Consider the following 16,728-nt stretch of genomic DNA (forward strand, 5'->3'; position numbering starts at 1 on the left):
ACGAGATGTGTTCTAACACTTGGAAGCAGGCTGGTGCACCAACGACGGCACTGTATGTCCGGGCTCCTGTTACAGATCCCTGAGAGAGGCCTTGTTCTGGACAGGGCGTTCACTGACTCACGGGGACACTTTAGCCAACATCGCTTACGGAGGCTGCATACTCAGGACAGATAAGCCACTTGTACAGATCGGACCTGACCTGGCTCACGGATCACAATGCAGAACTCAACGCCGGGCTTCAGAACAGGCTCCTTATTCCACGTGTGGCTGGTTTACTGCTGGTGTGGGTTGCATCCCCCAAAGTTAATTTAGCTTTCGAAGTCCACATGTTCCATAAGAATTGTACATTATTTTAATGAGAGGCTAATGATGACTTCTAAGTAGCTAAGCAAATCAGAGTAGGGTTACAGGAGGGCAGGCGGGCCAAGGGGGCAACGTTAGAACTGCACGTTTTTATCATTTTTATACAAATATATATTTATTGAAGTATGTTGATTTACAATGTTGTGTTTCAGGTGTACAGCACAGTGATTCCGTTATATATGTGTATATATTCCTTTTCGGATAATTTTCCCTTTAGATTATTACACAATACTGAGTATAGTTCCCTATGCTATACAGTACTGTAATTTTAAAATTAAGCTCCGAACCTGCAGCGGCACATGGCTACAATTAGGAACAGAGGACGGTAAGAGGAACAGCTTCGGGGAGAGGCTTGGAGCACATAAGCCCGCTGCTCTGGGGACCCCAGTACACTACTGCGAGCGGCCTGCACAGGGCCTTCTGGAACCAGGGTGCCACGGGCACAGGAGCTGCCGGGAGCAGCTGACGTGTATGACGGCTCTCCTCTTCATCTCTTCCATCTCGAAAGGCTTCCTTTCCGCATCTGGAGGTGGCATCTGAGGCACAGGTAGGATGCTCGGTAGCAGGCAATGACAAGGATGCTCAGCCCTGACCCACGTCCGTCCCCTCCTTGAACTCAGCAATGCAGGGGACAAAACAACGGAGAGAGAGCTTACCTCCTCTTTTCTGCTCTTTGAAGATTTAAAAAAATTCCTTTATCCGAATCACTAGAGTTAATGACTTTGGAAATAGTAAACAAGAATCATCTGAGGGCTTGGGTAAGCTTTCAGGAACACGTCAGGCTTCCCCAAGGGCTTATTTTAATTCCAGCAGCCCAGTCCTGCCCACTTGAACTCCGGTTACTGGAAAAGGCATTTGCCGTCAAAGAAACACCACACACGCAGCTTTAAACCAACTGTGTGATTTTTATTGATGGGCGACAACTTTATACTCCTAGCTATCACTAACTGTGTACAATTAGAGACGCGGCATCGTAGAAGAGCAGACAGCAGAATTAGACAGCAGACGCAGGGAATTATCAATCTTCATCATTTTGCCCATTTTTCATTATGTGTACACAGAAGCATGAATGCAATTTGAAATCTTTTAATGGCAATAAAGTTACAATCACCCACCTATGTGACTGACAGCTTAACTCCAAGTATTTGATCTGCAACGTGTACGTAAGCAGCTTCTCATCGCACGATTATTAAAAGGTATTTTTCCTATTAGGAACCAGCAACTCGTTTTATGTGTTTGTTTATCTTTTGAAGTAAGAACTATTTCTTCTCTGATAACTGGCTCATTTTTATCATTTATCAAAAACTAAAGGGTGAGGGAAGAAAGTGTGATGGATTAAAAAATTTATTTTTTTAAGGAAAGATAAAATTCATTTTCACAAATTTACAAGTGTTGTTGCTGGTGCAGGACTTATTCTACTATGCAGTTAGACTGGGAATCAAATGCAAGTTCCCCTTCTTACTCAGGAATTGGCATTATTTCGGAAATGTGGATTTTGTGTTTTTGCTTAAATCAGGCGACAGTCTGTCTCGACCAGATGACTTTGATTTGGAAGCTAGAAGTCAACATGAACTATGTTGTGCACAAACCCCAGGCGTCTCCTTTCATTCTAGCCCATTTCTGCAACAGGAAGAAAGAGTTTCTCTCTAAAGAGCCACTAAAGAGAGGAGGGGAGTCGGTGAGAGCCGGTGCTCTACAAGCAGCGTCGGGCACACACAGCGGCGGCTACAGCAGGTCCACGCGGCGGTAATACAGGAGGTAGGCTGTGCGCTCGGCAGCGGGCTTCACCACCTGGTACTGGTTAATCACCTTGACCGTCTGGTCGTCGATGCGCAGCCAGCCATTGAGACCGATCTGGAAGACGTCCGTGGTGTAGTGGCCGCCCGTGGCGCTGCTGCCGTGGTGGTAGACCACTGCAAGAGAGGGCCCGGGCGCCCGTGAGAGCGGCTCCGCACACCAGCGCCTAAGGTGCCCGCCTGCCCCCGCCACAGACCTGCCTGTCCCACGAAAGGCCTGGCACCAAGGCAGGTGGGACAGAGAAGTGGGGTTATACAAAGCAATGCTGTTTCAACTCAAAACCGTTCAACAATTTACAATACAAAGTCATACATCTACATCTTAATAACATATTTAAAATGCTCAATACCTCACAAACTATGAAAGAAATGTCAACTAATGGGGTCGTCCCATCTGTCAGCCCTGTAGGCAGGCTCGTCAGCCGCCTTAAGACTTGATACAGGAGACAGTCCCCTAGGAAGGAGGACACAGAGACGCTCCCTGCAGAGCCATCAGCCAATGTCCCTCTGGGAACGCACACCGAGGCCCAAACATCAGGCCCTGATCCAGCCAATTCCACTTCTAGACTGTTCCAACAGAGTATCTGAATCTTGGACAAAGTGAAAACATGGAAAAGCCTATATTCACACTCGAAGGAATGCTGAGTGCATTACATTACAAGAAGGTGAATTTTTTCGTTGACCTGATTAAAAGTTTTTGGCGGTGTAAGAATATGCTTACATTACATGAAAAAAACAAGAATCTGAGGTTTTCTGTGGACTGTCACCCGTGACAAGGACAGCACCGCCCCAGGAGGGTCGCCAGCGCAGTTAGCTGGGCTGACTGGGCAGTTGAGTCACCCTGCAGACACCGGTCATTGCTCTTTTTTTCTTTTAAAAAAAATTTCCAATTTTTCTACTACCATGTTTTAACAGAAAAAATTACCTGCCATGTCCTTGTTCATTAAAATTGTGTAATTCAAACAGGAAGCCTTAGTCAGAGGTGTAAAACAAATATAACTGTCGGAAGATGCTGAAAAGGTATTAAAGACAGTGGAAGGGCACATCCTCCCCCTTCTATGCAGAGAAGGGGCTGGGAGGTGGCTGGGCCAGCAGCAGACCTGACCCTGTGTAAGGGAAACAGCCTCCAGTGACATTCCGGGGAGGGGGGCTGCAGTGTGGCCAGGGTGAGCTGTGCGTTGCCGTGAGTGGCATGAAGGACAGTCACTTGGAGAGAGGGGCACAATCTGGTACGAAATTTCAGCAATAAATAGGCTGAACGTCAGCGCGCTCCCCCACTTGTAGGGACATCCAAATCCACCCAGAGCCGGGCTCTGCGCAGAGGCCATTCTGCTCGGGCTCAGAGAACACTGAGGCCCTGGCCCGCTGGGGACGAACGCGACTGGTCGCTGAGGGACAGCAAGACTGTTGGGCCATCAAGTGGGAAACCAGCAACGGAACCAGCAGCAGCTCACGGCTGCATCGAGTCCTGCAGGTCACAGAGATGGACAGGCTGCCGCAGGGCAAGGGGAGCCCCGACACCAGCATGTCCCTCTGACCCCAAATCCAGCTGTGGGGCGTCTGTCCTGGATTTTCACCTCTAAGACCTACCAGACTTGGTTTTGGTTTTTTAAAGTGCCCAGGTCAGTAGGATTTAAAGGACCTGTGGGTTTAACTGATTTGCGTTTCCTCTACGACGCTTCATTTTAAATATTCAGAAGAGAAGCGCTCTACCCGTATGCAGGTTTCTCAAGCAGCAGACCTGTACCTAACACGGTGATGTGTCACAGACGCCCGGCAAGCCCACGTCACAGAAGCAGAGCTGAGAATGAGTTTTCCAAAAGCTCACGCGCTATATTAACTGATTTTCTTTGTCCCGCAATCAAAACCATTTTTAAAAGCACCTCTTTACTCACAGTTTACAGAAAACTGCAACCAATCCGGTGACCGTATTTCTGAGATTAGAAGGCTCAGATTCAGGGGTGCAGGCGAGAGCGACTCCAGAAGAAGCCCCGGGCCGGGGCGGGCGGGAGTGGTAGGGGTGCACTCACACCAGGGCCCCCTGACCAGGAGACAAGACTTGCTAACCCTGCCCTTGATCATCACCTTGCCCTGACAGGGACCCCAGGGAGGCTGCAGGGAGACTCGGAGAAACACGTCATCACCCTGGGACCTCAGTGCCAAACCCCAGGGAGCCAGGCTGGACCCTGGGGGCCCTCTGGTCTCAGAGGAAGACCACAGAGAGGCCTCCGAGCTGCCAGCCCAAGGCAGGTCAGGGGGAGGGTGGCTACACGCCGGGAGTGTGTTGCCCACCAGGTCCCAGCAGGCTGGGGTAAGGCCGTGATCAGCCACCTCCGGGGAGAAGAGCGAGTCGGAGGGAGCAGGTCCTGGTGGGAAGAAAGGGCCAACCGGGCCCAACACCTTCTAACCTGGCACCCGACCCACCCAACGACCAGGGCCCAATCCAACATCCCAAGAGCTCAGGGGTGGACGAGGGCAGGAGTGTGAAGCTCTGCTCTGCCGCTTAAGGGCACAGAGCGGCCAATGTTCCTCCACGAGTCTCAGTTTGTCCTTTTACAAAATGGGGATAGCGCCACATACCTCCCAGGACACTGTAAGGACTAAATGAGACAGTACATAGAAAGTACCCCGTGAAAAGGCTGCATGAGCGTGTGAGGGCCAACAAACAGCAGCCGCTACAGCCAGGCTCCGCCAGGCAACACAGAGGAGCGCGGGGGAGCAGCTGGAGGACGCTAAGACCAGCGGCCAGGGCGCACACACGACCGCTGCCATCAGCAGCTCTTCAAAGACACAGAAGGCCTCAGAGGCGCAAAAGACTCGGCTGTGAAAGAGAAAGGAGGAGGGACGGACAGGAGGCGGAGAACGTGGATGGGCTCCGCGGGGAGCCCGGGGGGCGGGGGCAGGAGGTCGTGGGCGGCTAAGGAGCCCGCGCTCCCCTAGCCTGGCTGCGGCCACGCCTCAGCGCCCACTCCTACAGGCACCGCGACCGCGGCAGGGAGGGTTCCCAGCCTGGCAACCCCACACCTCTGGCTCCAAGACAGAGACAGTCGTGTTAGACGACGTCTCACGTTGGGCTGAGCTTTTAGAGCCAAGAGAATAGTCTGTCAAATTCCAAACACACCAAATTTTAGATAAAACGCACATTTTCAAATGATTTCCGGACTTATGAAGTCCACAGGGATACCAATAATCTATTCTCTACGTTAAGTGGCATTACAGCAAAATTGTGCCAGGGTATAAACCTTTTCATCGTTGCTTTCACAGGAAAATGTCGTACAAATTGACTTACCTGCAAATAGCCTATAGGTTCTGTGGCATTTAAAATTCTTATTTTTAACCCCTGGAGAGAGCAGTTCTGAAAAACAAAATATCAAGAGCTTTAATCTATAAAAGCGCTGACACACAGAGCTCCCAGAAAGGGGCAGACAGCAGCCTCCAATCAGCTAACCCACCCAGCGGACCAGGGAGATCAAACACAACTCCATCCCCCCATTTGCATAAAAACTGAGCAGCGAGGAAGACCAGCTGCAGGGTAGTAACGGAGGTCACCAGAGCCCACCCATCAGAGGACAGGGGCATATACTGAGCCTCTAGCCCATGCTAGAAACCCCTTACAAGCAGATGCTCTAAAAAATGGGAAAGAAAAAAACAAAAGCAAAGCTGCCCTGGAAAGCCTAAGGTTTAAAATGTTTTACACGTGAGTCAGACCACAAAACTCCAATCAACAGTAAGATGATTTTCGGCTGGCGTTTCTTCCCCTTTCCGGTCCTCAAACGGACCATGAACTGGCACAGGAGGCAAACCTATCAGCCGAAGGTGGCAACTCGTGAGAACAGGGCTGAGAGCCAGAGTCCGAATCTTAGGGGGAAGGAAATGCAACGCGCCTGGGTGCAGGTGAAGCGATGGTGATCCCAGGCCCACTGCCCGGCAGGTCCCAGTGCCGGGCAGCGTGGGGAGGGAGAAGGGAGGGGGACGGCAGTTTGCTCCTCCAGGAGACCAGGGACGACGGCCCATGTGCTCTTTTCTGCTCTCCAGGCCCCCGGACACTTGGAGCATCGCCTCTAGCTCGTTACGCTCCTGATCGAACTTCACTGTTGCACAGAACATTTCTCACAAATTCTGAAGCTTTCCTGGAAAGTTTTCCTTCAAGCTCACTTTTAGCAAGACAACCAGGTGCTTTCACCACGATGTGCCCAAGCTGCCGAGCCCCGGAGACCTGGCGGAGACCCGGGGCTGGGGCTGCAGCTCTAAGGCCAGGGTCCCTGCCGCCGGAGGGCAGGGGAAGCCCCGGGGCCCGCGGGAAACACTCCCCACCCGCTAAAAGGCCCAGTTAGGCAGGCTGCTCCACACAGCTGTTAACGCCTAGCGTGAGGAAGAGTATTTCCTACCACTGACCCATAAACTTTTTATATTTAGTATTTTTCTCACCTAGTAATACTTTCATATGGCTTATTTTTGCCTTTATTTTTAAAAGGCCATTTTAGTGAGAAATTTTAACCTAAAGGTCTATTAACAGTCAAGAAATTTAAAACAAAAAAGTCATGAAAGAGCTTCTGAATCCTGACATGACACAGAAAGCGCTGAGGCATCAAGAAGCTGGCTGCTTCCAGGACTGCCGTCACAGACGCTCCTGCCTTACAGTCATTACCTTTACTAATTTCCAAGTCCACAGGATATTCAATGTTCTTGATAAGCTTCTGACATCCACCTGTCTTCTCGTAAACAAACCGTTTCAGGTGCAGCACGAGGACAGGAGGGAGCTTTTCCAGAGTCACCCTTCGACTGATCTCCACCTGAGACACATAAGCACACAGGAAACGCCATCTTACTCCGAGCGGCGGACGCCACCTCACCTCTCGCTCCAAGACTCAAATGTTCCGGGCCAATGCTTCTCAAAGCTTCCTGAGTCACAGGGTCTTTGGAGAATCGAATGGGATCTTTTGAGAGGTACTGACCTTCCTCTTAGAAAAGTGCATATATCCCTACAGACACAACTGCAGGGGGTCCCAAAGGTCCCCGAGCCAAGTTAAGAACCTTTGTCCTAGGGCATTAAATTGGCATAAACATTTAGAAGCTAACTTAGTAATACCTTGAATTACGTATGTATTAACTTATTTTTTTAATAACTCTCACAGTACTGATAAAGCTGAAGGCAATGTGTTTCTTGAATTAGACGCTCTAGATAACTCCAAGGCTATTTAGTGTAACCACTGGTTTTATAACAGTTCCGCTTTTATCAGTTCAAAATGCCCCTTATGAACTTTCACGGTCTACTGAACGCTGCTTTTTATTAAAATGCATCTTCACAAGCAAACTTAACCCCTTTATGTACTGTTCTCTGTATCTGCAAATGTGTTGATGCTTCCGGTATTTAGACGGAGAATACTTTCGGTAGAAGTACTTGTCCACATAACAATCCGAAAGACAGCGGCATATAATAAACACCCAGAAAGCTTTCGGAGGACTACACGCGTATCTGGCTGAAGGTACCTGAAGCGAGCCTAGCGGTCACCGCCACCTGGTTTATTAGTATTAGGGCTGAAGACCCTTTCGGGCCTGTCTTCCCACCCAGACTGAGGTCCCAGGCATGGAAATGGCCCGATCACCTCGACATTCCCATTGAGTCTCTGCAGTCCACTGTCTCACATCCAACAAGAATTGTGAATGAAGAAAAGCATGACTCCAGTTCCACAGTCAAAACCAGCGATGACGATGTAAGACTCCAGCTTCCTCACTTGTAAAATGATAGTCAGACTAAAGTACCTCTGGGATGGTTTCTCAGTGCTAGTGACGCGCGATTCTGTTCGTTAAGGGGCTAATCTCAAATCCTTAACTGAGTGTTCCGGGTTTCCAGAGAAACTGAGTCACACTTTCTAACACCCAACAAACCCAGACCTTTTTGTTTAGCTAGTATTTTGTATAATCATATTTTCCCACAATCTTCCTGTGTTCCCACAGAAAAACAACTTTTGACCTAAAAACCTAATAAAATTCAAGTAGGTACTTTGAAAAGTAAATTAAAAAATCACATTCCAGAAAATGTGTTACTTGCTCTTCACAGACATGCTGTACAAGCTCGTTCCTCAGACACCTGCTTCCACAGCCATGGAGCGAGAACGGCCAGCAGCCTTCTCTGCCGTCTTCAAGGCTCCACCGAGATGCCACTTCTTCCGTGACTCCTTCCTGCAAACCTGCCACCTAGAATCCATCACCTTTTCCTCACCCTCCTCTGACCCCGGGCCAACAACCACAGCCGCCGCTACCTCAGTCATCGCGCCCCACCCACCTCTGCCCAAACAGCAGTTTAACTGCAGCAGGGGCAAACGAGGAGAACAGACATATCCCCAGAGGGCTGTCCTGGGAGCGCAGGGACAGGGTGCCCCCCTCCCCAGCAGGATCAGTGGCTCCAGTGGGGAGGGGCCAGGATGGCGAGTCCACCTCTGGAGTCATGGCTGCCCCAGATGAGCAGGTGGACAGTCCCACAGCCAGTACATGACCCGGCCTCCCGAGAACAAGTACCCACTCTCTCTCTCCCGTTAAGTTCCACCATTTCTCTAAGGAAAAACTGCCGGGATTCTCTTCCGGCTCCTACCACTTTTACTTTTTGAACAAAATTGTCCACGAGAAGCAATCAGAAAACACGGGGTAGAGCTAGGCCTAACTTCTGCAGATGCCCCGAGAGGTTGGCTTGACCAACCCACAGCAGACGGACAGAAGCTCTCCACACCCCGCCTCTGCTCCTCTTCACGTGGATGGAGCCCGAGCTGCGAGGCAAGGGCAGGGCCCTTGGCCCCACGAGGTGCTGGCAGGTTTCCTACACTGGGCCGTGCTGGTTCACCCTGTAGCCATCACACACGGCTACTGAAATCGGGCCTCACAGGAACACTCTGAAGTGTTCAAAAGGGCACCGCCCTAGCCAGTCTACATTCATCTCCCCAACACACCTCTATGAATGCACAGCCACGACCTAGGATACAAAACGGAGAAGGCGCGCTCTACTGCGGACGAGAAGTCGGGCCTAACTGGCGCATCTGGACGGCCAGCAGCTAACAAGCCCTCAGAGAGCAGAGAATTATCGCCTCTCTCGACGGAGCTGACGTGCTTCCTCTTGACTCCTGAACGCTGAAAGACTCAAGACTTTATCTTTTTCTCAGATCAAATCAAAGAGTAACAGGCACCAGAACAATTACTTTCTATGTTTCAACGTCCTTGAAGATCTGCAGTCAAATGCAAACCAGATCAGAACATCTTTTAGAACATCTTTTATATCCTAACCATCTCATGAAATTGTGCTCTATGGTATCAGGAATGTGAACGAGCTATCGGCCTTTGTCAGAGGTGGTATTCACTCTACGGTGCCATGACTGGATGGCCAGCAAATGAAACACAGCTCAGAATAAATAACCCCAAAGATCGTGACCTGTGTTTCATGACTTAGAGCCAAGGGAAGTTGGGAGGATCAACCATTTCATTCTCAGAATGTGGAAACTTCCAGTCCAAAAAAAAAAGGTAAGCAACCGATTTGAGAGGCAGAGCTGAAACCCACTTCTCCTCATTCCAGAGTCTGTGCTCTTTCGCCCACCCCAGAGGGCCTCTGGATAAAGGTGCAAGACCAACTGTGAACGTACCTCTTGTTTGGTTTTGGTGGTATAACCCTGGACAGACTCTCGTGCCACCAGGCTTTCCAACGCGTCCTGGACGGTGCGTACCTTGTCCGACTGGATGTCCAGCTGCAGCGTGAAGAACGGCTGCAGGGTGGCAGATTCTTTTGAACTCTGCTGGTAAACCACAGACCTGAAAGTGGAAAACACACCGCATCTAAGAGCTCGCCTTCCCACTCGCCCTGAGGTTATATGCAGCAGGACAAGAGGAACAAACACTGCAAGCGAGATTATTCAGTATCACTGCCAGAAGACCAGAGAGAACAGAAATGCTAAAAACACACTGAAGAATTTTAAAATAATTCCACTCAATACCACCTCGAAAGAATTTCTAGCAACTCAATCCACCAGCTGAAAATTTTCCCAGCTTAATAGCTCTGGAAGAAGACCTATTTCACCTTCCAAACGCCCCCCCTCCACTTTATTTAATGCACAGATTAGCAAAGGAGACCATCTTCCCAGAGTCAAAATGCTGACACTTTTTATCCTCTCAGGCGTCACAGCCTGTTGTAATAAAAAAGAGGAAACCCTGAGGTAAAAAGAATGATTTGGATAGCAATTCCCCTATGAAAACGACTTTACAAAGGAAGGGGAGCAGGGTGTGTGCGACAGGAAAGTGGCCACCACCCTCAAGGAGGCGGCTGCCAGCTAAGCCTTGCTTCCTTAGCTGGGTGTTCATCTCACTTTTCTTTGTCCAAGTCTTTCTGAGTAAAAATTTGTGTTGGGCCCACGTCTCACGTAGCCTCAGCAAGGAGATGTCCAGGAGTTCAACGTGGGATTGTCTCTCTGCAGCCTGAGTGCCCCAGTTTATACACGAATAAAAGGGGTGGACAGGTAGTCAGACTGCTGCGAAGGGCAGGTGAGCGGCTCTCTTGCCAGCTTTCCGTCTCACACACTGCTTTCCCGACACACAGCACAGGAAGCACCTCCAGGCTCCCTGTGAGGAGGAAGCCTTGAGGGGGCGGCCGTTCCCTTGGTTCCAGAGAGGAATAGTGGGAAAATAGTGGGAACCGCAGTAATGGGCCTGGACTTTACCAAAAGGGTGGACAAGGTGGAGAAAAGTGCTGGTCTTTCTGGGGTAACTGGAAAAGCACCAAAAGAGAACGAATTTGGGCTTCCCTGGTGGCGCAGTGGTTGAGAGTCCACCTGCCTATGCAGAGAACGCGGGTTCGCGCCCCGGTCCAGGAAGATCCCACATGCCGCGGAGCGGCTGGGCCCGTGAGCCATGGCCGCTGAGCCTGCGCGTCCGGAGCCTGTGCTCTGCAATGGGAGAGGCCACAGCAGTGAGAGGCCCGCGTACCGAAAAAAAAAAAAAAAAAAACAAAAACAAAAAACAAAAGAGCGTGAATTTTAGGAGAAAACCTTTCCGTTGGTCTGAATAAAGAATTCATTCTTTATTGAATGAATAAAGAGTTGGGAGCTTGGGAGTTCCCTGGTGGTCCAGTGATTAGGATTCCGTGCTTCCACTGCTAGGGGCCTGGGTTCGATCCCTGGTCGGGGAAATAAGATCCCGCAGGCCACACACCATTAAGAATCATGCTCAATGGTGCCTACTACACACACAAAAGCAGCTCCTAAGTTACAAGGAGTAGTTCTGTATCTTTGCTTTACAGTTTAAAAAAAAAAAATCAACACCCAATTTCAATGCAAAGGGCCTACAGAGGCTGAGGCTGCAGGGCCATGAAGAGTCAGCTGGGGCAAGCCAGAAATTTCTCCAAAGTGGATTCTGGTTTTTCCCACTGCTTATTCTCAAACGCATCTGGGATCTTTGTGGCCTTGCAATCCGGTTGCTGTGCCATCCCACAAACACGGAGCCCTCGACACAGCCGCTGGGCCGTGCCCTCGTTTCTCCCCCACCCTCAGTGAGCACCCCGAGGGGGACAACATCAGGCTGCTCGGCTAACAAAGAGTTAAGGGCGCAGACAGCCTCCTCTCACTGCTGGTCACCCAACTGGAGCCCCGCTTTCCTCTCCCAGAAGGGCCCTTCCCGAGGCTCTGCATCTGGCGAGAACGAGCTGCAGCCCCAGTGGTGGGGCTGGGCGTCGGGAGGCTGACACGAGCTCCACAACAGAAGGGGCCTGCCAAGTCGAGCTCACAGCGAGGGCACAGAAATGACGGGTTCAGTGTCGTGTGACCAGCTTGGGAGGGGGTCGGGCACGTGTCCGAGGATTTCATCAGCCTGTTGCAAGGTGCTCAACCTAAACTGTTTTAGAGCAGAGAGACTGAACTGCCTTTCGATGCCTTGAAAAGGGTGTTACTTCTTGTTCTGGGATGACGAAAGGCTAAGAGGCTCACTAAAAAAACCAAAAACACACTCCTGTAGGTGAAGCTGTAAGGTCTTCAGAAGGAAATCATGCTATAATGCGGTCCTTTCAGACTCTGGATGAGTAAGGAGGTCCTCGGAGTCAGTGCAAGTTCTACTGAACTCCACATAACGGTGGTACTGAACGGCTCTAACGTAAACAAGTAAAAACCTTCTAGGGCTTCCCTGGTGGCGCAGTGGTTGAGAATCTGCCTGCTAATGCAGAGGACACGGGTTCGAGCCCTGGTCTGGGAAGATCCCACATTGCCGCGGAGCAACTAGGCCCGTGAGCCACAACTACTGAGCCTGCACGTCTGGAGCCTGTGCTCCTCAACAAGAGAGGCCGCGACAGTGAGAGGCCCGCGCACCACAATGAAGAGTGGCCCCCGCTTGCCACAACTGGAGAAAGCCCTCGCACAGAAATGAAGACCCAACACAGCCAAAATGAAATAAACAAATGTGGGTTTAAAAAAAAAAAAAAAAACTTTCTAGGACTCCATGAATGAGCAAAGGGCAGCCAGTTTGAGGGAACTGGGGCAGGGGAGGTGCCCAGGTACTCCAGAAGGCCACACGTCCTCCTCTGTGTACAAGCAGCTCCCTCTGCACTCTCTAAGCTTCCGAGCTCACCTGGCTCCCGTGCCTACAATTCCTCCAATCAGATGCATGAATTTCTTCTCTTAACAAAACATGTATTTCCATTAACTTGTCTTTCTCTTCCTACCCGGCTGTGAGCAGCTGGATGGAGGGAATGTCAGTGTCACTGAGGGGTGGGGAGCCCCTGGCAGACAGGCGGGGGCAGCGCCCTCTGCAGGAAGCCGCCGTGGGTCGTGTGAGAGCCGTGGGGCCGGCAGGACGAGCGTCAGCAAGTCCAAGAACAGAGCGGGCACAGGGAGCAAAGGCAAACCACCCAGTCCCAAATTTCTTAGGACAAATCTTACACCTCCCCCCTCCAGCAAAATGGCAAAACCCTGAAAAAGGCAAATGCTAAATTATTCCAGAAAAGCTTAAAACCTGATGTGGCCACCAAAAATGCCAGTGATGGGGGTCTGAACAAAATCCGCCTGGCGAGTGACCGAAGTCTTGTTTCGGGGGCCCACTTGCTCCCATTCGTCCTCACTTCCTTCGCCTGGCTCTTCTTGCTCGTCTTCGTTCACTGAGTGGCTTCTGGGTCCATTGGAAACAGTAAGTTCTGAAAAGCAGACTCTGCTTAGGCTACTATTCACACAAAGAGCAAAAAACAAAAGTTCTACATAAACCACCTCCACAGGTTTGTCCACTGGAGCTTTAAAGCGAGATCAGGGTGTATTCTACACTGAGGACAAAGCAATGTGTGCGACGCTACGGCATCTCCCTGCTGGTGTGATCGGCGACAGAAGATGCCGTGGGACACCTGGAGACGAACTCAGGTGGGACGGGGAGGCCGACTCTACTGTGTAACTGCAGTCGGACTCCATCATTTGCGAAAGAACTCGGGTCACGTGGGAGAGCCACCCCTATCTCAGGAGACCCATGCTTTACCATTTGGGGTGAACTAAACTGCCATGTGCAACTTGATTTTGAATCCCTTGGGGAAAAATGTCATGGGGGGGCTGGGGAAGTGGAAAGAGAGATCAATAAGGACGACACGGTAGCAACTGTGGAATCCAGCGGTTATGCAGGCAACCGAACTATTCTTTCAGTTTTTCTCTACGTGTAATCATTTTCCTAATTACAAATTGAAGGGGAAAAAGCAGAGGTTCTGGAAATACATTTATGTATTTGAAATATACAAACACAACATTCTCAGTGGTACACAATAAGCAATGTAAAAGTAACTAGTTATCATAATGAGTAAATAAGTGATTTTTGAAGGGCGAATGACTGTTGGGGGGAAAGGCAGCTTACTATATGAGCATATATATAGCATTTGTTTAAGAATAATTCTTAAGAAAATGTTCTACCCAATTCTGTAGCAAGCACACCATAACCTACTTTCATTATTTGGTGAGAGAAGTTTCTTCAGGTTCAGCATTTCCTCGTGAAGTCCATTTAGAATGAAGCCTAAGTACTCCTCAGCATCTTCTTGTCGACCCTGAGAAGGTCAAACAGGGTCACGTTAATCTTAACCAATTACTCTTCAACACCTGCACGGAATGTGTTACCTGCATATACAAACTATGCCTTCTCTTCAATTTTCAGTAAGATTTAACATAAAGTGTTTCTCAAAAATCACATGAATTTTTCTTTGGACAGTTAAGATGTGTGAAGTGGGGAAGATTGGGTGTGCGAGCGGGGGAGGATTAAATATCTCTAAGCAATAGAACAGGGATTTCTTTTTAATTTTGCTTTTCTGTATCTTCGAAATTTTCTACAATAAGTATGTTACCTTTATAAGAAAAAAGTTATTTTATAAGTTGCTTTTTTGTTTAAATGAAATAGAATGCACAACCCCGGGGGTTACCATTCCCACTGCAAGTTGTAAAATTAGCAGCCCCGTATGTCTCCTTTTATTTTCGATGATGGGCAACCACAGGAGAAAGGACCCAAATTATACGTGAAAAACTCTATTGATTTAAAGACTTAGCTGCCTGCTTTACACACACACATCAGCACAACCATTCGCAGATGAATCACACAATATGGTCCCACACTAGCTGTATAACCTTACATTGGTTTCATCTGATTATATAATTTATCATGATTGGTTCATATTTCGTTCTTTGGAGCATAACGGCGTGAGTGTTCCAAGGACTGCTTGCGGTCTCTGAGTAGATCTGTTTGCTCCAATGGAACCATAGCTGTGGACGGGGCTGTGTGGTGTGAGTGTGTCTGTGGGAAAGGGCAGAGGCTGGCACAGCCCAAGACACAGAAAAGAGTTAACAGTGCTGGGAAAGGCCTGCTTGCTGGGTTGGTCCTTGGCCGGCATCCGGGGACTTGGATTTCAGGAGGGCTCCCGCCATTCCAGGAACTGAAAAGGGAGCGCGCCCAATTGTGCCAACAGTGTGGTTTGTGCTGAGCACTGGCTCTCCCCCCAGGAGTCTGTGCGAGGCAGAGGGCAGGGTGCCTATGTGACCAGCCCCCAGCAAAACCCTAGGACACTGAGCTGCTGAGGAGCTTCCCTGGTGGACCACAAGCCACACAGCGGCCACAGTCTGCTGTGGGAGGAACTGAGTGCGTCCTGTGTGACTACACCGGAGAGGAGTCTCGAGGTTTCCTGCAGACGCTGCCCGAGTCTTCACTCTGTGCTGATTTTGCTTTGTGTCCTTGGGCTGTACTGAATCCGAACTGAGGGTAACAGCTCCTGAGTCCCGTGAGACCTTCTAGCGAATCCGCAACCCTGAGGGTGGTCCTGCAGACCCCACCAAGCCACAAGTAATGTAACTTCGAAAGCTGCGGGATCTCAGCGCTGCTCAGCCACCAGAAGCATCCTGAGCTTTACCTCTGCTCCCCCTGAGCCGGGGGCCCGCCCCTGGCTCCTACAGCATCTGTACGCTCATCTGTCTTAGTACTTCAAGTACTAACTCCCCTACTGGACGAGGCGCTCTCTGGAGCAGAGGGCACCGTTTACTCCATGCCCGCCTTCCTAACACTAGCAACACCCCGAAATCCTGAGCTTAACAGCAAAGGCTACGCCACGGGCACATGAAGAGCCCCTGGTGGTATGCTGCTGCAGTGCCCTGAGTATTCCCTCTTCTTCGAAACAAAGGGGCTGCAAACAGTACTACTTCAGTCAGTTTTAACACAATTTTCTTGAATATTTCCTAAAGAATTCCCCTTTTCTAGCATCATTTCAATTGCTTGTACTGACTCATCACGAACTCTGTCGGGGAGGAAAGAAACGCTCCAGTTAACTGCGCAAAGGCTGCCCCTGATTTACCCTGAACGCCGTCAGGGCCCTTTTCAAGACCTCCGTGGCCCTTGGCCCCATGCCTTCAGCAGCAAAGTGTATGATTAAAAATGACGGCCCCGAGGGAGTGTGGAGAAGATGCAGCACTCCTGAATGCCCCCGTCCCTGCTGCAGGGCAGTCCGTGTGGAAGTGAAGGAGCTAACTCCACTGCCAGGCTCTGCCACTTCTTAGCTGTGACCTTGGACAGTGACTTCCCTTTTCTCAAATGGAACAAGCAGACATTAATCACACTTTATTCACAGGGTTAAGTAAGTTAACGGATGGAACGAACTTACAGCAGTGGTTGGTCACAGTAAACGACACGAGTTGTCTCTGATTACCATCATTATCATCCCATACTCTAATTCATCCTAGCAACTGACTCCAGAGCAAGCCTAGATCCACTGAACACCCACTTAATCGCCGCAGTGCAAGCAGAGGGCAAGCACTGAATACGCAACAGGTAAGAAACAAGCTACGCAGCGGCAGCCCCAACCTTTTCGGACAGGCTCGACTTGATAACTGTCAGCAGTCTATAAATGTACGTGGGCTCAAAGGCAGCTCCCGGGCGGACGTCCCTCACGGCTTTATCCCCAGGAGCTGCAACGGAAACAGGACACAGATCTTTACAACTGAAGAAGTCTTAACATGACAAAAGGCATACTCATCACAACTCCCCCCAACACCCGCCCAATGCTGAGAACAGTATAGGTGTAGCAACCTGCATGTAAAGAGACATT

General features: G+C 50.0%; 1 protein-coding gene across 1 annotated transcript in view; it reads right to left on the reverse strand.

Annotated features, from left to right (window-relative positions):
* Nucleotides 1-688: 688 nt before the first annotated feature.
* Nucleotides 689-16,728, reverse strand: part of USP10 (ubiquitin specific peptidase 10) — a gene marked incomplete at its 5' end in the record, with an annotated part of 69,732 nt that continues 53,692 nt past the window's right edge. Inside the window, 7 exon segments of the mRNA XM_079908161.1 lie at nucleotides 689-2,276; nucleotides 5,449-5,514; nucleotides 6,808-6,952; nucleotides 9,788-9,953; nucleotides 13,134-13,311; nucleotides 14,094-14,193; nucleotides 16,485-16,588. Of these exon segments, the coding sequence (XP_079764287.1) occupies nucleotides 2,089-2,276; nucleotides 5,449-5,514; nucleotides 6,808-6,952; nucleotides 9,788-9,953; nucleotides 13,134-13,311; nucleotides 14,094-14,193; nucleotides 16,485-16,588 (947 nt within the window). The 3' untranslated portion in view covers nucleotides 689-2,088.

This window comes from Stenella coeruleoalba (assembly GCF_951394435.1).
Source record: "Stenella coeruleoalba genome assembly, chromosome: 20".
Taxonomy (NCBI): domain Eukaryota; kingdom Metazoa; phylum Chordata; class Mammalia; order Artiodactyla; family Delphinidae; genus Stenella; species Stenella coeruleoalba.